The sequence below is a fragment of the Heptranchias perlo genome, chromosome 9, assembly GCF_035084215.1.
Source record: "Heptranchias perlo isolate sHepPer1 chromosome 9, sHepPer1.hap1, whole genome shotgun sequence".
In the NCBI taxonomy this organism is placed as follows: domain Eukaryota; kingdom Metazoa; phylum Chordata; class Chondrichthyes; order Hexanchiformes; family Hexanchidae; genus Heptranchias; species Heptranchias perlo.
In genome coordinates, this window is record NC_090333.1 from 842812 (window position 1) to 863699 (window position 20888).

Genomic DNA, 20888 nt, shown 5'->3' on the forward strand with positions numbered 1-20888 from the left:
TACAGATCAGCCATGAATGGAGGAACAAACTCGAGGGTCTGAATGTCCTCCTCCTGTTCCTATGTTCCTATCTTTTCGATCAGCCTTCTGTTAACTATTTGACTCAATGATCTGCCGTTAGGGACATTAGTGTGCTCCAGGTCCCCATCCCACTGAGTAATCTGCTGCCTCCTTCAAGTGTGTGACTGGGGGGCGGGGGGGTGACATTAATCTGCTCTACATTGAAAGTGACCGTAGTTTTAAACTGAAAACGAGGGTAAATTCAGCTCTGGGCCGGCTCTTTGAAAGAGCTATCCAATTAGTCCCACTCCCCTGCTCTTTCCCCGTAGCCCTGTAACTTTTTCCCTTCAAGTATTTATCCAATTCCCTTTTGAGAGTTACTATTGAATCTGCTTCCACCGCCCTTTCAGGCAGCGCATTCCAGATCAGAACAACTCGCTGCGTAAAAAAAAAATCTCCTCATCTCCCCCCTGGTTCTTTTGCCGATCACCTTAAATCTGTGTCCTCTGGTTACCGACCCTTCTGCCACTGGAAACAGTTTCTCCTTATTTACTCTCTCAAAACCCTTTATAATTTTGAACACCTCTATTAAATCTCCCGTTAATCTTTTCTGCTCTAAGGAGGACAATCCCAGCTTCTCTAGTCTTGAACCCCGTTAGTCAAAGTGCAAACCATTGTATCGACAGAGCCTATATTAGGCAGGACAAATCGGCAGTGCAACATGGAGAGATATAATATATAGATATTATATATATTATGCAGCACCATAATCGCAGCATTCATACACTATGTGCAAATGCTTTAAGGACCAGCAAAGCTAATATTTGATTTGATTTTTTTTGCTTGCATTTCTCTTTTCTAATATACTTATTAAAAATGTACTGATTCTAAATAGTAAAAAAACTCACAGAGTGTAGCCCTGCACTTATATATAAAGGCAAATATATTACAACCTCATTGCGGCCGCCTCACCTTATCATCACAAGTAGCAACTAACGGAATGAAATCTCTCTCAACGGAGTTTGTAACTAATGTGTTAGCTGCATCCCTACGAACTTTCTCCCCTCTCGTGCGTTACCTGCGGTCCCTCTGTCCCTCACCTCCCTGCTTTTCCGAACCCCGCCCCCCCCCCCCCCACCACCCCGCCCCTTCAAGCCCCCAATCCCGCCTCCTTCTCAGGGGATGGCCAATATTTGACGGCCTTGCCAGCGTCCCGAGGTCGAACAAGGAAACAAAACTCTTTACTTTTCCTTACTCTGCGCCCACTGCCCCTTTAAATGTCAAACATCTCCCGGCGCGCGACGAGCCTCCCACCCCCACCACAACCCCCGCCCCGCCCCGCCCCGTTAGAGAAGCATGTTTATATTATAAAAAACAAATGGCTTTAGTTTATAGTCAGCAGGAATTCTCGCAGCGCACTCGGAGCTGAGAAAAAAAAACATTGCCCAGAAATTGCTGGAATGGCGCATGGTTGATTTTTGGTAGGCAAGGGTATTAAGGGTTATAGAACCAAGGCGGATAGCTGGAGTTACGATTCAGATCTGCCATGATCTAATTGAATGGCGGAATAGGCTCGAGGGGCTGAATGGCCTCCTCCTGTTCCTATCTTACGGTGAGTGACGTGAGTTGGACTCTTTTCCTCACCTTTCAGCTTGAAGATTCTTTGCGGCGTAACTTGCTGGAAGTGCGAGCTGGTAGGTTTACGTACCATTTACGTACTAACGCTGGCCGGGCGATGGTTGTGGACCCGCCCTTATTTTTCCAGCAATTTCTGGGCCAGTGTATCCGGACTCACCGACTGTTCCCGTAAAAGCATCGGCGTTACAATCGTCGCTTTAGGCACCTTTAGCTACGATTCAGGGACGACGGAAGGAGGTCTTCCTCCGTACGCCATGTCGTTGCAAGTTTGTGACCCGCTCGCACGACAACCAGGAAATGTCGGCCCCCTTTCCCTCCACCCTCAGCACCGCCCTCCCCGGCTCCCCGGCCCTGTCATAGACCGTTTATTGCATATTATAGTCTTTTCTTTTTTCGACATATATATAGAATTTCCTGTTGCATGACAGGAGCATCGAAAGATGGGACAGTAGAGAGCCAGACCCGGTATAACCCATGATGTGGAGATGCCGGTGATGGACTGGGGTTAACAATTGTAAACAATTTTGCAACACCAAGTTATAGTCCAACGATTTTATTTTTAATCCCACAAGCTTTCGGGGGCTTTCCCCTTCCTCAGGCGGTTCCTCACACCGCCTGAGGAAGGGGAAAGCCCCCGAAAGCTTGTGGGATTAAAAATAAAATCGTTGGACTGTAACTTGGTGTTGTAAAATTGTTTACAACGGTATAACCCAGGCATCACACGTGGGTCACAGATTCGGGTCCTTTTTGTAAGGCTAAATATAGTTACCACCGACAAGTTCCAACCCTCGTCGGTCGTATCTACTGGGCGTTTACCCTGAACCTGGGTCGCTGGCCACCAGTTAAAAGTAGTAAGAAAGCCTCTTAGCTAGCGGAACGGACAGTGCGGCCTCTATCTACCTCTTCCTGCACAAAAGCCCATGACGCCTTTTATGTACATCTGCGTCATATTGCTGATTTTTTTTTTAAAAAGTTTTTCTCTCTCTTGTTTTTTTTTCTTCAAAAACTGGAAACTCTACGTGTTTCCCCTCGGAGTTAAGACGCGGCGAGATCTGAGGTTCAGAGACCGACCGTCAAGGCAGGTTATTACGGCGTGTTTCCGTGAGTGTGTTTTGTGTGTTGTGTGTGTGTCTATATATATATATATATATATATATATAAAAGAAAGCCAGGCGAAAAGTTCAGTGCAGTGCAAGGCAGCGCAAGACAGTTATCCATTTGCCTTCCTGGGGCTCAGCTCCTGCCGACCCAGAATCCTGTGAAGCTCGGGCGACATGAAGTAGGGTGTCTCTGCCGATCCGTCGTTCCGTTCCAGATCTTCGCCTGCGAGAGTTAGCGAGAAGCCAAAGCGACGAGGAGCGAGGGAGGCAGGAAAGTGCGTCGAAACGAAAATCCGGAGAGAGAGAGAGAGAGAATGAAAAAGTAATGATAATGGAGAGGGGCAGGGGGTGGGTGTTGGGGGGGGAAAAAGAGGAACGAAAAGGGAAACCACAAGAAATAAGTTAGAAGGTTTTTGAAAGTCCGTTTTTAAAAAAAAAATTAAAAGTCACCAGCCTTAAACAAAATCACAATTAAACTCGAAGCAAGCAGTTGGTGAAGCTCAGGGATTAATGTTTTTAGCTGCCGGTTTAGAGTTCTTGGCACTGTAGCAACACCCAAAGCATCATCTGCGGGAATTCATGCCAAGGGAACTCTAGAAAATTTATCTCAGCTGGTTTCAAATGCATATTAAAAGTTTTCTCGTGTTAAAAGGCTTGGGTTTAACGCCAGCAAAGCAACAAAGCCTTCGGGTTCAAACTCACAGATGCATTAATTTCAGGCGTGCGCTCCTTTATTTGGGTGTCACCCACCATTCCTGTCACGCCTCCAAAATCGCACCGCGATAGGATTGAGTGTCACGGGTCCCCAGTCACACCTGCAGCTGCACGTCAATGCCACTAGATGGAGCTTTAACCGCCTTCGGGCTCCAACTCAGTGCTTTGGGTTCAAAATAGAACTGCACTTAATGACGATTGACCCAAAGGCTGTAGAAGTGTGAAAGGCCATGGTCAATGCAGCTCTTGGCCTCCCCTGTAACTCAGGAAGACAATAGTTGACCTGCAGTGGTTGATAATGACGGTCAAAGTTGTCTCACGGGTGGGGGTATTTTCCCTCCCGTGTTCACGAAGCCGGCTCCTTTTTGGAACATTCTCAGGTTGAGTATCTGGACCTCTTGGGTCTGTAGCTTTAGAGCAACTCTGAAAACCCACATTTTCACAAAGCACCATCCCCAATAACCCAAGAGCAGAAACCCGGGCTCATTTTCCCCCAATCCCAGTACCTTGTTTTTGGGGTACAGTCCCATGGATATTAGTCCCCTCCAGCACCTTGTCCCTGGGGTACAGTCCCATGGATATTAGTCCCCTCCAGTACCTTGTCCCTGGGGTACAGTCCCATGGATATTAGTCCCCTCCAGTACCTTGTCCCTGGGGTACAGTCCCATGGATATTAGTCCCCTCCAGTACCTTGTCCCTGGGGTACAGTTCCACGGACGTTGTCCTGTCCAGCAACTCGTCCACACCTAAGCCCAGACAGTGAACACTGGCAGCCTATTCAACCTCTGGAGGCATCACAGCCGAGCCTGGTGTTATCCTCACCCCAACATCTATCCAATGGGTCCTTTCGGGAGGGTCTCTGGATAGCAAACAGGAGTGAGAAGGTGGCCATTTTCCTGTCCCCCTCCTCCCCAACCTCTTCTTAAACAAGGGCACTGAGCCTAACTCGAGGACCCCTAACGCTGCCCTGCCGGAGATGCACTGACACCGCACAGAGCCTGGATCATTGACTTTGATTCGTGCGCCTCAGCAACTCACCGAGCAAACGGGCTGCGCCATTGACGAGCCCAACGGAGAGACCTTTACGCACTCCAGTTTCGACATTTTTAACATTTTGACATTATGCAAAGAGAGCTTTCACAGTTTCGAGATCTACTCACAGAAACAGAGGAAGAGTGTATCGACACACATTGCATAGACGCTGAAGAAGCCATGTGCAATTAGGTAGGATCCAAATATCACAGTCTGCAAACATAAGGACACACAGTTACACTTTTATAGACACACAAATCACAGAAAAATGGCGACACATGTTAACAAGGCCATAAGAAACAGCAAACCAAGCACTGGGGTTCATTTCGAGAGGGATAGAATTGAAAAGCAGAGACGTTATGTTAAACTTGTATCGAACCTTGGTTAGACCAAACTTGGAATATTGTGAACAGTTCTGGTCTCCATATTACAAAAATGATATAGAGGCACTGGAGAAGGTGCAAAAAAAAAATTTACAAGGATGATCTCAGAACTGAGAGGTTATACCTATCAGGAAAGGCTGAACAGGCTGGGGCTTTTTTCTCTAGAAAAGAGGAGGCTGAGGGGTGACCTGTCGGAATTCTTTAAGATTATGAAAGGGTTTGATAGGGTAGACGGAGAGAAGATGTTTCCACTTGTGGGGGAGACCAGAACTAGGGGCCATAAATATAAGATAGTCACTAATAAATCCAACGGGGAATTCAGGAGAAACTTCTTTAGCCAGAGGGTGGTTAGAATGTGGAATATGGAGGCGAGTAGCATAGATACAGTTAAGGGAAAGTGAGATAAACACATGAGGGAGAAAGGAATAGAAGGATATGCTGATAGGGTGAGATGAAGTAGGGAGGGAGGAGGCTCACGTGGAGCATAAACACCGGCAGTTGAGTAACTGATCACTAGATTACCCATTTATTCCATATCCTTGTTATTTATCTTCTGGTCAAGTATTCAACTTTGAATCCGTGTCAGCTGCAGCTCAGTGGGTCGTTCTCTCACTTCTGAGTCAGTAGGTCATGGGTTCAAGTCCCACTCCAGGGACTTGTGCACAAAATCTAAGCTGGTTCTCCAGTGCAGTACTGAGGGAGTGCAGCACTGTCGGAGGGTCAGTACTGAGGGAGCGCTGCACTGTCGGAGGGTCAGTACTGAGGGAGTGCTGCACTGTCGGAGGGTCAGTACTGAGGGAGTGCTGCACTGTCGGAGGGGCAGTACTGAGGGAGTGCGGCACTGTCGGAGAGTCAGTACTGAGGGAATGCTGCACTGTCGGAGGGTCAGTACTGAGGGAGCGCTGCACTGTCGGAGGGTCAGTACTGAGGGAGTGCTGCACTGTCGGAGGGTCAGTACTGAGGGAGTGCAGCACTGTCGGAGGGTCAGTACTGAGGGAGTGCAGCACTGTCGGAGGGTCAGTACTGAGGGAGTGCTGCACTGTCGGAATGGTCAGTACTGAGGGAGTGCTGCACTGTCGGAGGGTCAGTACTGAGGGAGTGCTGCACTGTCGGAGGGTCAGTACTGAGGGAGTGCTGCACTGTCGGAGGGTCAGTACTGAGGGAGTGCTGCACTGTCGGAGGGTCAGTACTGAGGGAGTGCTGCACTGTCGGAGGGTCAGTACTGAGGGAGTGCAGCACTGTCGGAGGGTCAGTACTGAGGGAGTGCAACACTGTCGGAGGGTCAGTACTGAGGGAGTGCTGCACTGTCGGAATGGTCAGTACTGAGGGAGTGCAGCACTGTCGGAGGGTCAGTACTGAGAGAGTGCTGCACTGTCGGAGGGTCAGTACTGAGGGAGCGCTGCACTGTCGGAGGGTCAGTACTGAGGGAGTGCTGCACTGTCGGAGGGTCAGTACTGAGGGAGTGCTGCACTGTCGGAGGGTCAGTACTGAGGGAGTGCAGCACTGTCGGAGGGTCAGTACTGAGGGAGTGCAGCACTGTCGGAGGGTCAGTACTGAGGGAGTGCTGCACTGTCGGAGGGTCAGTACTGAGGGAGTGCTGCACTGTCGGAGGGTCAGTACTGAGGGAGTGCTGCACTGTCGGAGGGTCAGTACTGAGGGAGTGCAGCACTGTCGGAGGGTCAGTACTGAGGGAATGCTGCACTGTCGGAGGGTCAGTACTGAGGGAGTGCAGCACTGTCGGAGGGTCAGTACTGAGGGAGTGCTGCACTGTCGGAGGGTCAGTACTGAGGGAGTGCAGCACTGTCGGAGGGTCAGTACTGAGGGAGTGCAGCACTGTCGGAGGGTCAGTACTGAGAGAGTGCTGCACTGTCGGAGGGTCAGTACTGAGGGAGCGCTGCACTGTCGGAGGGTCAGTACTGAGGGAATGCTGCACTGTCGGAGGGTCAGTACTGAGGGAGTGCAGCACTGTCGGAGGGTCAGTACTGAGGGAGTGCAGCACTGTCGGAGGGTCAGTACTGAGGGAGTGCTGCACTGTCGGAGGGTCAGTACTGAGGGAGTGCTGCACTGTCGGAGGGTCAGTACTGAGGGAATGCTGCACTGTCGGAGGGTCAGTACTGAGGGAGTGCAGCACTGTCGGAGGGTCAGTACTGAGGGAGTGCTGCACTGTCGGAGGGTCAGTACTGAGGGAGTGCTGCACTGTCGGAGGGTCAGTACTGAGGGAGTGCAGCACTGTCGGAGGGTCAGTACTGAGGGAGTGCAGCACTGTCGGAGGGTCAGTACTGAGAGAGTGCTGCACTGTCGGAGGGTCAGTACTGAGGGAGCGCTGCACTGTCGGAGGGTCAGTACTGAGGGAATGCTGCACTGTCGGAGGGTCAGTACTGAGGGAGTGCAGCACTGTCGGAGGGTCAGTACTGAGGGAGTGCAGCACTGTCGGAGGGTCAGTACTGAGGGAGTGCTGCACTGTCGGAGGGTCAGTACTGAGGGAGTGCTGCACTGTCGGAGGGTCAGTACTGAGGGAATGCTGCACTGTCGGAGGGTCAGTACTGAGGGAGTGCAGCACTGTCGGAGGGTCAGTACTGAGGGAGTGCTGCACTGTCGGAGGGTCAGTACTGAGGGAGTGCAGCACTGTCGGAGGGTCAGTACTGAGGGAGTGCAGCACTGTCGGAGGGTCAGTACTGAGAGAGTGCTGCACTGTCGGAGGGTCAGTACTGAGGGAGCGCTGCACTGTCGGAGGGTCAGTACTGAGGGAATGCTGCACTGTCGGAGGGTCAGTACTGAGGGAGTGCAGCACTGTCGGAGGGTCAGTACTGAGGGAGTGCAGCACTGTCGGAGGGTCAGTACTGAGGGAGTGCTGCACTGTCGGAGGGTCAGTACTGAGGGAGTGCTGCACTGTCGGAGGGTCAGTACTGAGAGAGTGCTGCACTGTCGGAGGGGCTGTTCTGAGGGTGTACTGCACTGTTGGAGGTGCTGTCTTTCGGATGAGTTGTTAAACCAATGCCCTGTCTGCCTTCTCAGGTGGACGTAAAAGATTCCATAGCTATTATTTTGAAGAAGAGCAGGTGAGTTCTCCTCGGGTCCTGACCAATATTTATCACTTAACCAACATCACTAAAAAACAGATTATCTGGGCATTTATCTCATTGCATTTTTTGGGATCTTGCTGTGCGCAAATTGGCTGCCACGTTTCCTACATTACAATAGTGACTACACTTCAAAAGTACTTCATTAGCTGTAAATCGTTTTGGGACGTCTCGAGTTCGTGAAAAGCGCTGTAGAAATGCAAGTCTTTCTTTCCCTTTTCTTTTTTATTGCAGAACTGTTTAGAGAGCAGCTGGAGTATTGTGTCCAATTCTGGGCACCACACTTTAGGAAGGATGTCAAGGCCTTGGAGAGGGTGCAGGGGAGATTTACTAGAATGGGACCAGGGATGAGGGACTTCAGTTACATGGAGAGACTGGAGAAGCTGGGATTGTTCTCCTCAGAGCAGAGAAGGTTAGAGGGAGAGTTAATAGCAGTGTTCAAAATTATGAGGGGTTTTGATAGAGTACATAGGGAGAAACTGTTTCTACTGGCAGGAGGGTCGGTAACCAGAAGACACAGATTTAAGATAATTGGCAAAAGAACCAGGGGGGAGATGAGGAAAATTTTTTTTTAACGCAGCGAGTTGTTCTGATCTGGAATGCGCTGCCTGAAAGGGCGGTGGAATCAGATTCAATAATAACTTTCAAAAGGGAATTGGATAAATATTTGAAAAGGAAAATTTTGAAGAGCTACGGGGAAAGGCCAGGGGAGTGGGACTAATTGGATAGCTCTTTCAAAGTGCTGGCACAGGCACGATGGGCTGAATGGCCTCATTCTGTGCTGTATCGTTCAATGATTCTGAGTCGTGAGTGCTGGGGGACAAACTGCCCCATTCCTATTTGAGGCTTATTGATGACACCCAGAGGCGGATGATACTGGGAATTATCAATTGGCACAATATTGCTGCAAACATGTATTGCAATAAAACTCCTTTGACTTTCACTGAGGAACCTTCAAAATCGACAGATAGGGATCGTCCTCCTCCCTGCAATATTTTTAAGTGGCATAATTTAAGCCGGTGTTGAAATACAAGAAATGGGACGTTAGATGAAATGTGCTAACTAGAGCGCTAGAAATAGCGGACGGAGGGAATTAAATACGGGGCAGGGGTGGGGAGTTTTCAACTGTAAAAAGTGCAACTGACGCCCGTTACGGAAACCGACCGATTTTCATCCCCGTTCATTACGAGGCCGGTTTGCCTCCCACCTGTTTCGTCCGAAAGCCAGTGGAGTACTTCTTTTTTGGAAGTGTGGTCACTGTTGTAATGTGGGAAACGCGGCAGCCCAATTTGTGCACAGCAAGATCCCACAAACAGCAATGTGATAATGACCAGATAATCTGTTTTTATTAAGTGATGTTGGTTGAGGGGTGAATATTGGCCAGTGCCCTGCCTTCAAAATATTGCCACGGCATCTTTTACGTCCACCTGAGAGGGCAGACGGGGCTTCAGGTTAACGTCTCATCCGAAAGACGGCACCTCCGACAGTGCAGCACTCCCTCAGTACTGTCCCTCCGACAGTGCAGCACTCCCTCAGTACTGAGCCTCCGACAGTGCAGCACTCCCTCAGTACTGTCCCTCCGACAGTGCAGCACTCCCTCAGTACTGTCCCTCCGACAGTGCAGCACTCCCTCAGTACTGTCCCTCCGACAGTGCAGCACTCCCTCAGTACTGTCCCTCCGACAGTGCAGCACTCCCTCAGTACTGTCCCTCCGACAGTGCAGCACTCCCTCAGTACTGTCCCTCCGACAGTGCAGCACTCCCTCAGTACTGTCCCTCCGACAGTGCAGCACTCCCTCAGTACTGACCCTCCGACAGTGCAGCACTCCCTCAGTACTGACCCTCCGACAGTGCAGCACTCCCTCAGTACTGACCCTCCGACAGTGCAGCGCTCTCTCAGTACTGACCCTCCGACAGTGCAGCGCTCCCTCAGTACTGACCCTCCGACAGTGCAGCACTCCCTCAGTACTGACCCTCCGACAGTGCAGCACTCCCTCAGTACTGACCCTCCGACAGTGCAGCACTCCCTCAGTACTGTCCCTCCGACAGTGCAGCACTCCCTCAGTACTGACCCTCCGACAGTGCAGCACTCCCTCAGTACTGACCCTCCGACAGTGCAGCACTCCCTCAGTACTGACCCTCCGACAGTGCAGCACTCCCTCAGTACTGACCCTCCGACAGTGCAGCACTCCCTCAGTACTGACCCTCCGACAGTGCAGCACTCCCTCAGTACTGACCCTCCGACAGTGCAGCACTCCCTCAGTACTGACCCTCCGACAGTGCAGCGCTCTCTCAGTACTGACCCTCCGACAGTGCAGCGCTCCCTCAGTACTGACCCTCCGACAGTGCAGCACTCCCTCAGTACTGACCCTCCGACAGTGCAGCACTCCCTCAGTACTGACCCTCCGACAGTGCAGCACTCCCTCAGTACTGACCCTCCGACAGTGCAGCACTCCCTCAGTACTGACCCTCCGACAGTGCAGCGCTCCCTCAGTACTGACCCTCCGACAGCGCGGCACTCCCTCAGTACTGACCCTCCGACAGTGCAGCACTCCCTCAGTACTGACCCTCCGACAGTGCAGCACTCCCTCAGTACTGACCCTCCGACAGTGCAGTGCTCCCTCAGTACTGACCCTCCGACAGTGCAGCACTCCCTCAGTACTGACCCTCCGACAGTGCAGTGCTCCCTCAGTACTGCACTGGGACTGTCAGCCTGGATTTTGTGCTCAAGTCTCTTGAGTGGGACTTGAACCCACGACGTTCTATTTCGAGGTGAGAGTGCTGCCCACTGAGCCAGGGCTGACACTCACAAAATGAATCATCTGTAGATCATGAATGCTGCTAAAGTAAAATTAGCAAACACGCAAAACTCCATTACCCAGGGCCAAGCATCTCAGTGAAGAGTTTCAGCGAGAGCCAATTTTAGCCCAGCACCCACTTTGGACTGGCACTCGAGATCCTGCAGAGTGCACATAAGAACATAAGAACATAAGAAATAGGAGCAGGAGTAGGCCAATCGGCCCCTCGTGCCTGCTCCGCCATTCAATAAGATCACTGCTGATCTGATCCTAACCTCAAATCTAAATTCATGTCCAATTTCCTGCCCGCTCCCTGTAACCCCTAATTCCCTTTACTTCGAGGAAACTGTCTATTTCTGTTTTAAATTTATCTAATGATGTAGCTTCCACAGCTTCCTGGGGCAGCAAATTCCACAGACCTACTACCCTTTGAGTGAAGAAGTTTCTCCTCATCTCAGTTTTGAAAGAGCAGCCCCTTATTCTAAGATTATGCCCCCTAGTTCTAGTTTCACCCATCCTTGGGAACATCCTCACCGCATCCACCCGATCAAGCCCCTTCACAATCTTATATGTTTCAATAAGATCGCCTCTCATTCTTCTGAACTCCAATGAGTAGAGTCCCAATCTACTCAACCTCTCCTCATATGTCCGCCCCCTCATCCCCGGGATTAACCGAGTGAACCTTCTTTGTACTGCCTCGAGAGCAAGTATGTCTTTTCTTAAGTATGGACACCAAAACTGTATGCAGTATTCCAGGTGCGGTCTCACCAATACCTTATATAACTGCAGCAATACCTCCCTGTTTTTATATTCTATCCCCCCAGCAATAAAAGCCAACATTCCGTTGGCCTTCTTGATCACCTGCTGCACCTGCAGAATAACTTTTTGATTTTCTTGCACTAGGACCCCCAGATCCCTTTGTACTGCAGTACTTTCCAGTCTCTTGCCATCAAGAAAATAACTTGCTCTCTGATTTTTCCTGCCAAAGTGCATAACCTCACATTTTCCAATATTGTATTTCATCTGCCAAATCTCCGCCCACTCACCCAGCCTGTCTATATCCCCCTGCAGGTGTTTTACGTCCTCCTCACTCTCTACTTTCCCTCCCATCTTTGTATCATCTGCAAACTTCGATATGTTGCACTCGGTCCCCTCCTCCAAATCGTTAATATAGATCGTAAAGAGTTGGGGACCCAGCACCGACCCCTGCGGAACACCACTGGCTACTGGTTGCCAGTCCAAGAATGAACCATTTATCTCAACTCTCTGCTTCCTGTTAGATAACCAATCCTCCACCCATGCCAGAATATTACCCCCAATCCAGTGATTCTTTATCTTGAGTAATAATCTTTTATGTGGCACCTTGTCGAATGCCTTCTGGAAGTCTAAATACACTACGTCCACTGGTTCCCCTTTATCCACCCTGTACGTTATGTCCTCAAAGAACTCAAGCAAATTTGTCAGACATGACTTCCCCTTCGTAAAGCCATGCTGACTTTGTCCTATTAAATTATGTTTATCCAAATGTTCCGCTACTGTCTCCTTAATAATAGACTCCAAAATTTTACCCACCACAGATGTTAAGCTAACTGGTCTATAATTTCCAGCCTTCTGCCTACTACCCTTTTTAAATAAGGGTGTTACATTAGCAGTTTTCCAATCTGCCGGGACCTTTGCCGAGTCCAGAGAATTTTGGAAAATTATTCCCAAAGCATCCACAATCCCCACTGCCACTTCCCACAAGACCCTAGGATGTAAGCCATCAGGTCCAGGGGATTTATCCGCCTTGAGTCCCATTAATTTACTAAGTACCAATTCCTTAGTGATTTTAATCGTATTTAGCTCCTCCCCCCCAGAGCCCCCTGTTTGTCCAGTGTTGGGATATTCTTAGTGTCCTCTACCGTAAAGACTGAAACAAAATATTTGTTCAGCATTTTTGCCATCTCCATGTTTCCCACCATTAATTTCCCGGTCTCATCCTCTAAGGGACCTACGTTTGCCTTAGCCACCCTTTTTCTTTTTATATAACGATAGAAACTCTTGCTGTCTGTTTTTATATTTTTTGCGAATTTATTTTCATAATCTATCTTCCCTTTCTTAATCAATCCTTTCGTTACTTTTTGCTGTCTTTTGAAGACTTCCCAATCTTCTATCCTCCCACTAAGTTTGGCTACCATATATGTCCTTGTTTTTAGTCGGATACTATCCTTAATTTCTTTACTTAGCCACGGATGGCTGTCATTTCTTTTACACCCTTTTTTCCTCAGTGGAATATATTTGTTTTGAAAGTTGTAAAATAACTCCCTAAATGAACACCACTGCTCATGTACCGTCTTACCCTTTAATCTATTTTCCCAGTCCACTTTAATCAATTCTGCCCTCATACCATCATAGTCTCCTTTATTCAAGCTCAGTACGCTTGTTTGAGAACCAACCTTCTCACCCTCTAATTGGATATGGAATGTAACCATGTTATGGTCACTCATTCCAAGGGGATCCTTAACTAGGACATTATTAATTAATCCTGGCTCATTACACAGGACCAGGTCCAAGGTTGCTTGCCCCCTTGTAGGATCAGTTACATACTGCTCAAGAAATCCATCCCTAATACACTCAATAAACTCTTCCTCAAGGCTGCCCTGCCCAATTTGATTTGTCCAGTTAATATGATAGTTAAAATCCCCCATAATTATAGCTGTTCCCTTATTACATGCCCCGACTATTTCCTGATTAATACTTCTTCCAGCAGAGTTGCAACTATTAGGAGGCCTATATACTACGCCCACTAGTGTTTTTTTCCCCTTATTATTCCTTATCTCTACCCAAACTGTTTCATTATCCTGATCCTTTGTCCCAATATCATTTCTCTGTATTACTGTGATTCCTTCCTTTATTAACAAAGCCACCCCACCTCCCCTTCCCTCCTGCCTGTCCTTCCTGCACGTCTCCAATCCTTTCATTCCTGAGCAGCAGAGGGCAGTGTCAGCTGCTGAACAGAGTGAAGTGAGAAACCATTTCATTCACTGAGCACTGCACACTTACACGGCATTTGGGAAATCAATTCTCTAGCGTATTTTTAATATTTGTACAAAAGACGAGGACTCGAAGAGGTTTTGTAAAAAACGCGTGAATGAAATCCACTTGCCAAATCACAGCAAGATGCCACAAACAGCAATGTTTACAGCTGGTGTCAGCCGTGGTTCAGTGGGTATCACTCCCGCCTGAGTCAGAAGGTCGCGGGTTCAAGTCCCACTCTAGAGACTTGAACACAGAATCCAGGCTGACACTCCCAGTGCTGCACTCTCGGAGGGTCAGTACTGAGGGAGTGTTGCACTGTCGGAGGGTCAGTATTGAGGGAGCACTGCACTGTCGGAGGGTCAGTACTGAGAGAGCGCTGCACTGTCGGAGGGTCAGTACTGAGGGAGTGCTGCACTGTCGGAGGGTCAGTACTGAGAGAGCGCTGCACTGTCGGAGGGGCAGTACTGAGAGAGCGCTGCACTGTCGGAGGGTCAGTACTGAGGGAGCGCTGCACTGTCGGAGGGTCAGTACTGAGGGAGTGTTGCACTGTCGGAGGGGCAGTACTGAGGGAGTGTTGCACTGTCGGAGGGTCAGTACTGAGGGAGTGCTGCACTGTCGGAGGGGCAGTACTGAGAGAGCGCTGCACTGTCGGAGGGTCAGTACTGAGGGAGTGCTGCACTGTCGGAGGGGCAGTACTGAGAGAGTGCTGCACTGTCGGAGGGGCAGTACTGAGGGAGTGCTGCACTGTCGGAGGGGCAGTACTGAGAGAGTGCTGCACTGTCGGAGGGGCAGTACTGAGGGAGTGCTGCACTGTCGGAGGGGCAGTACTGAGAGAGCGCTGCACTGTCGGAGGGTCAGTACTGAGGGAGTGCTGCACTGTCGGAGGGGCAGTACTGAGAGAGCGCTGCACTGTCGGAGGGTCAGTACTGAGAGAGCGCTGCACTGTCGGAGGGTCAGTACTGAGGGAGTGCTGCACTGTCGGAGGGTCAGTACTGAGGGAGCGCTGCACTGTCGGAGGGTCAGCACTGAGGGAGTGCTGCACTGTTGAAGGGTCAGTACTGAGAGAGCGCTGCACTGTCGGAGGGGCAGTACTGAGGGAGCGCTGCACTGTCGGAGGGTAAGTACTGAGGGAGTGCTGCACTGTCGGAGGGGCAGCACTGAGAGAGCGCTGCACTGTCGGAGGGTCAGTACTGAGGGAGCGCCGCACTGTCGGAGGGTCAGTACTGAGGGAGCGCCGCACTGTCGGAGGGTCAGTACTGAGGGAGTGCTGCACTGTTGGAGGTGCAGTACTGAGGGAGTGCTGCACTGTTGGAGGGTCAGTACTGAGGGAGTGTTGCACTGTCGGAGGGGCAGTACTGAGGGAGTGCTGCACTGTCGGAGGGGCAGTACTGAGAGAGCGCTGCACTGTCGGAGGGTCAGTACTGAGGGAGTGCTGCACTGTCGGAGGGTCAGTACTGAGGGAGTGTTGCACTGTCGGAGGGGCAGTACTGAGGGAGTGTTGCACTGTCGGAGGGTCAGTACTGAGGGAGCGCTGCACTGTCGGAGGGTCAGTACTGAGGGAGCGCTGCACTGTCGGAGGGTCAGTACTGAGGGAGCGCTGCACTGTCGGAGGGTCAGTACTGAGGGAGTGTTGCACTGTCGGAGGGGCAGTACTGAGGGAGTGCTGCATTGTCGGAAGTGCCGTCTTTCGGATCAGAAGTTAAACTGAGGCCCCGTCTGCCCTCTCAGGTGGACATAAAAGATCCCATGGCCACTATTGGAAGAAGAGCAGGGGGAGTTCTCCCCGATATCCTGGTCAATATTTATCCCTCAACCAACATCACTAAACAAAAAACTGATTATCTGGTCATTATAACATTGCTGTGGGATCTTGCTGTGCGCAAATTGGCTGCCTTATTTCCAACATTACAACAGCTTCTGTGACGTTCTGAGGTTGTGAATGGCGCTATAGAAATGCGAGTTCATTCTTTCTTTCTTGAGCTGCCATGTGTTTCCAGCAGTTCCTGTTTTTAATTCCCAGTTTTGCAGAACTTCCTGCTTGAGGGGGTGGGGAGAACAGAGTCTCAGGCAGGAAAGAATGAGGCAGGATAAGTGCTTACCAATAGAGGGACCCAGTAATAATTCAATGACGGGGCTTCGTCTGCCACGATCGTTATTCTGCGTGTGAAGAAGAAAAAGGCGAGAACTCCTAAAGACAAAGAGAGACCCAAATATTTAAACGGCTTTCAAAGGCAGAGAAATATCTGACAGAATCTCACAACAACAACAACAACAACAACAACAACAACTTGCATTTATACAGCGTCTTTAACGGAGCAAAACGTCCCGAGGCGCTTCGCAGGAGCGATTATCAAACAAAAATTTGACACCGAGCCACATAAGGAGATACTAGGACCAAAACTGGTCAAAGAGGTGGGTTTTAAGGAGCGTCATAAAAGGAGGAGAGAGAGGTGGAGAGGGGGAGAGGTTTAGGGAGGGAATTCCAGAGCTCGGGGCCGAGGCAGCTGAAGGCACGGCCGCCAATGGTGGAGCGATTAAAATCGGGGATGCGCAGCAGGCCAGAATTGGAGGAGCGCAGAGATCTCGGAGGGTTCTCGGGCTGGGGGAGGCTACGTTGATTAAATAGTTAATTAATTGTGAGGGGTTTTGATGGATAGAATAAGGGAGAACTGTTTCCCACTGGCAGGAGGGTCGGTAACCAGAGGACACAGATTTAAGATAATTGGCAAAAGAACCAGAGGGGAGATGAGGAGAATTTTTTTTTACGCAGCGAGTTGTTCTGATCTGGAATGCGCTGCCTGAAAGGGCGGGGGAAGCAGATTCAATAATAACTTTCAAAAGGGAATTGGATAAATACATGAAAAGGAGAAAATTTGCAGGTCTATGGAGAAGGAGCGGGGGGAGTGAACTAATCGGATCGCTCTTTCAAAGAGCCGGCACAGGCACGATGGGCTGAATGGCCTCCTTCCGTGCTGTACGATTCTAGGAATCTATGAATTACAAACAGCTATCTGCTTCAAAGGCGTGTTAAAATGGAGGAGGCTCCCTTAGGTCACCTGAATCACAAAGGTCAGGAAGATCTCGGGGATCGATCGCCGATTTGTGTATAGATCCAATCAGTGGGAAGCATCAATGAGATTCAGTGCGCCCAGGGCTAGGTTTAGATGCCAAAACAAAAACCAGCCAGGGTTCCAGCTCCTGATCACTATCCAGTGACCTTTGTTGGGTAGCCCTTGTTCCCGTGTGGATGTCAGGACCAGGCAGAATCGGGGTCTGCTGTGATGCCCTCCACTGTCGAACAGCCTGCTGACCCTCGCTGTCTAGGTTTTTTTAAAATTTCAAAATATGCTTTATTCATAACATTTGTGAAGGTACATACAATGCAATTCAAATCACGCTTCAAACAATGCAACACGGGTCATACCATTTACATCGCTACAAACAGTACAATTCAACGGGCTCTGCCGTGATGCCCTCCACTGTCGAACAGCCTGCTGACCCTCACTGTTTAGGCTCGTACCTGAACAACAGCCAGTTAGTAGTGGTGGTGGGGCGGGGGGGGGGTCGGGAGAAGGGAGAACAAAAGTGTTTAATAGAGGTGTTCAAAATTATGAGGGGGTTTTGATAGAGTAAACAAGGAGAAACTGTTTCCAGTGGCAGGAGGGTCGGTAACCAGAGGGCACAGATTTAAGATAATTGGCAAAAGAGCCAGAGGGGAGATGAGGAGAATTTTTTTACGCAGCGAGTTGTTCTGATCTGGAATGCGCTGCCTGAAAGGGCGGTGGAAGCAGATTCAATAATAACTTTCAAAAGGGAATTGGATAAATACTTGAAGGGAAAAGTTTGCAGGGCTGTGGGGAAAGAGCAGGGGAGTGGGTCCAATTGGATAGCTCTTTCAAAGAGCCAGCACAGGCACGATGGGCTGAATGGCCTCCTTCCGTGCTGCACGATTCTATGATTCTAACACTTTAAAATAAAAAGCAACACCTTAAACCTCCATTTCTTTGCGAATGGACGGAATTCTTTCGATGTTTCGGTGATGGAGGGTGAGTTAACCGCAGATCAGATCGAGTTATGACTCACCTACTCCTCCAACAATCAGCAGCTTGCCCAGAAACAGCAGGAAATCCGTCACTTTGTCCAACACTGCCACTCTGTGGAATAAAATGAGACGCTCGATTAGTGAGTACATAACAATGAAGGTCTCCATTCCAACTGATCCTTGTCAACTCAACAATACTGAAGACAGTCACAGTAGGGAAAGCCCATGGTCAATTCTGGCCTCGTCCCCACCCCCGATTTTAATTGCTCCACCATTGGCGGCCGTGTCTTCAGCTATCTAGGCCCCAAGCTCTGGAATTCGCTCCCTAAACCTCACCAACTCTCTACTTCTCTCTCCTCTCTTAAGACACTCTTTAAAACCTACCTCTTTGACCAAGCTTTTGGTCACCTGTCCTAATATCTCCTTATGTGGTTCAGTTTCAAATTTTGTTTGATAATCGCTCCAGTGAAGCACCTTGGGACGTTTTACTACGTTAAAGGCTCGATACAAATGCAAAGTGTTGTTGTTATTGTATCTAACCCTACTGTACCTGCCCTGGGAGTGTTTGATGGGACAGTGTAGAGGGAGCTTTACTCTGTATCTAACCTGTGCTGTACCTGCCCTGGGAGTGTTTGATGGGACAGTGCAGAGGGAGCTTTACTCTGTATCTAACCCGTGCTGTACCTGCCCTGGGAGTGTTTGATGGGACAGTGCAGAGGGAGCTTTACTCTGAATCTAACCCGTGCTGTACCTGCCCTGGGAGTGTTTGATGGGACAGTGTAGAGGGAGCTTTACTCTGTATCTAACCTGTCCTGTACCTGCCCTGGGAGTGTTTGATGGGCCAGTGTAGAGGGAGCTTTACTCTGTATCTAACCCTGTCTGTACCTGCCCTGGGAGTGTTTGATGGGCCAGTGTAGAGGGAGCTTTACACTGTATCTAACCCTGTCTGTACCTGCCCTGGGAGTGTTTGATGGGCCAGTGTAGAGGGAGCTTTACTCTGTATCTAACCCGTGCTGTACCTGCCCTGGGAGTGTTTGATGGGCCAGTGTAGAGGGAGCTTTACTCTGTATCTAACCCTACTGTACCTGCCCTGGGAGTGTTTGATGGGACAGTGTAGAGGGAGCTCTACTCTGTATCTAACCCGTCCTGTACCTGCCCTGGGAGTGTTTGATGGGACAGTGTGGAGGGAGCTTTACTCTGTATCTAACCCGTGCTGTACCTGCCCTGGGAGTGTTTGATGGGACAGCGTGAAGGGAGCTCTACTCTGTATCTAACCCGTGCTGTACCTGCCCTGGGAGTGTTTGATGGGACAGTGCAGAGGGAGCTCTACTCTGTATCTAACCCGTCCTGTACCTGCCCTGGGAGTGTTTGATGGGACAGCGTAGAGGAGCTTTACTCTGTATCTAACCCGTGCTGTAATTGCACTGGGAGTCTTGCCTGCTAATCTGCTCAATCACAATCTCCCTTCATATTCCCTCAAACTCTTAACGCCAAATAGACACCCTCATCTCTAACATGACATTAGCACAAGGAGGTGCAGGTTTAACTGACAAAAGGCAAATTGAGGACCGATGTCAAGAAGTTTATCTTGACACAAAGATTGACCAACATATTATGGACTCCAGGTAACATTTCAGTTCTGGGCACCGCACCTCAGGAAGGATATATTGGCCTTGGAGGGGGCGCAGCGCAGATTCACCAGAATGATACCGGGGCTAAAAGGGTTAAATTATGGGGATAGGTTGCATAGACTAGGCTTGTATTCCCTCGAGTATAGAGGATTAAGGGGTGATCAAATTGAGGTGTTTTAAGACGATTAAAGGTGGAGAGAAACTATTTCCTCTGGTGGGAGAGTCCAGAACAAGGGGGAATAATCTTAAAATTAGAGCTCGGCCGTTCAGGGGTGATGTCAGGAAGCATTTCTTCACACAAAGGGGAGTGGGAATCTGGAACTCTCTCCCCCAAAAAGCTGTTGAGGCTGGGGGGGTCAATTGAAAATTTCAAAACTGAGATTGATAGATTTTTGTTAGGTAAGGGTATTAAGGGCTACAGAACCAAAGCGGGTAGATGGAGTTAAGATACAGATCAGCCATGATCTAACTGAATGGCAGAACAGGCTCGAGGGGCTGAATGGCCTACACCTATTTCTATGGAGGCAGAAACCCTGTTGGATGCCGTGATGAGGCTTGTTGAATGAGCTGAGCTATTATGATGGGCTCAATGGCGTCCCTCATCCATCCTTCATTGCACCTTTGGTGTCCGTTTTTCGAGGAACCAAGGCTCTGCTCTCTGGAACTCAGGATCAGCACAAGCAGAATTAAGCGGAATTTAGAGCAGATGTTTTCACACTTCGGGGCTGCTGAGGCAAATCCTGTAACGTCATTTGAAAGGGAATTGAATAGGTATTTGAAAAGCAAGGATATAAAAGGATACAGGAAACACCGACAACAACTTGCATTTATATAGTGCCTTTAACGTAGTAAAACGTCCCAAGGCGCTTCACAGGAGCACCAAGACCCTACTTCCACCTCCGTAACGTCAACCTTCTCCGCCCCTGCTGCTGAAACCCTCATCCGTGCATTTATTACCTCTAGATGCGACTATTCCAATGCCCACCTGGCCGGCCTCCCATCTTCCACCTTCCATAAACTTGAGCTCATCCAAAACTCTGCTGCCCGTATCCTAACTCGCACCAAGTCCCGTTCTCCCATCAGCCCTGCGCTCGCTGACCTACATTGGCTCCTGATCCTGGAACGCCTTCATTTTAAAATTCTCATCCTCGTTGTCAAATCCCTCCATGGCCTCGCCCCCTCCCTATCTCTGTAACCTCCTCCAGCCCTACAACCCTCCGTGATCTCTGCGCTCCTCCAATTCTGGCCTCTTGCGCATCCCCGATTTTAATCGCTGCACCTTTGGCGGCCGTGCCTTCAGCTGCCGAGGCCGTAAGCTCTGGAATTCCCTCCCTCAACCTCCCCACCTCTCCCCCTCTCTCTCTCCTCCTTTAAGACGCTCCTTAAAACCTACCTCTTTGACCAAGCTTTTGGTCACCTGTCCTAATATCTCCTTATGTGGCTCGGTGTCAAA

At 49.8% G+C, this 20888-nt stretch overlaps 1 protein-coding gene across 5 annotated transcripts in view; it reads right to left on the reverse strand.

Annotated features, from left to right (window-relative positions):
- LOC137325085 (choline transporter-like protein 5) overlaps positions 1 to 20888 on the reverse strand; it is a 355604-nt gene that overhangs the window by 4432 nt on the left and 330284 nt on the right. For 3 of the 5 annotated variants that reach the window (XM_067989790.1, XM_067989793.1, XM_067989791.1), the window contains 3 exons: positions 17846 to 17916; positions 15862 to 15950; positions 4613 to 4697 (listed from right to left, as the gene is read on the reverse strand). In XM_067989790.1, the coding sequence (XP_067845891.1) occupies positions 4613 to 4697; positions 15862 to 15950; positions 17846 to 17916 (245 nt within the window). Of the gene's footprint in view, positions 1 to 2331; positions 2962 to 4612; positions 4698 to 15861; positions 15951 to 17845; positions 17917 to 20888 lie in introns of those variants that run through there. The other 2 variants (XM_067989792.1, XM_067989794.1) reach the window with 1 other exon arrangement.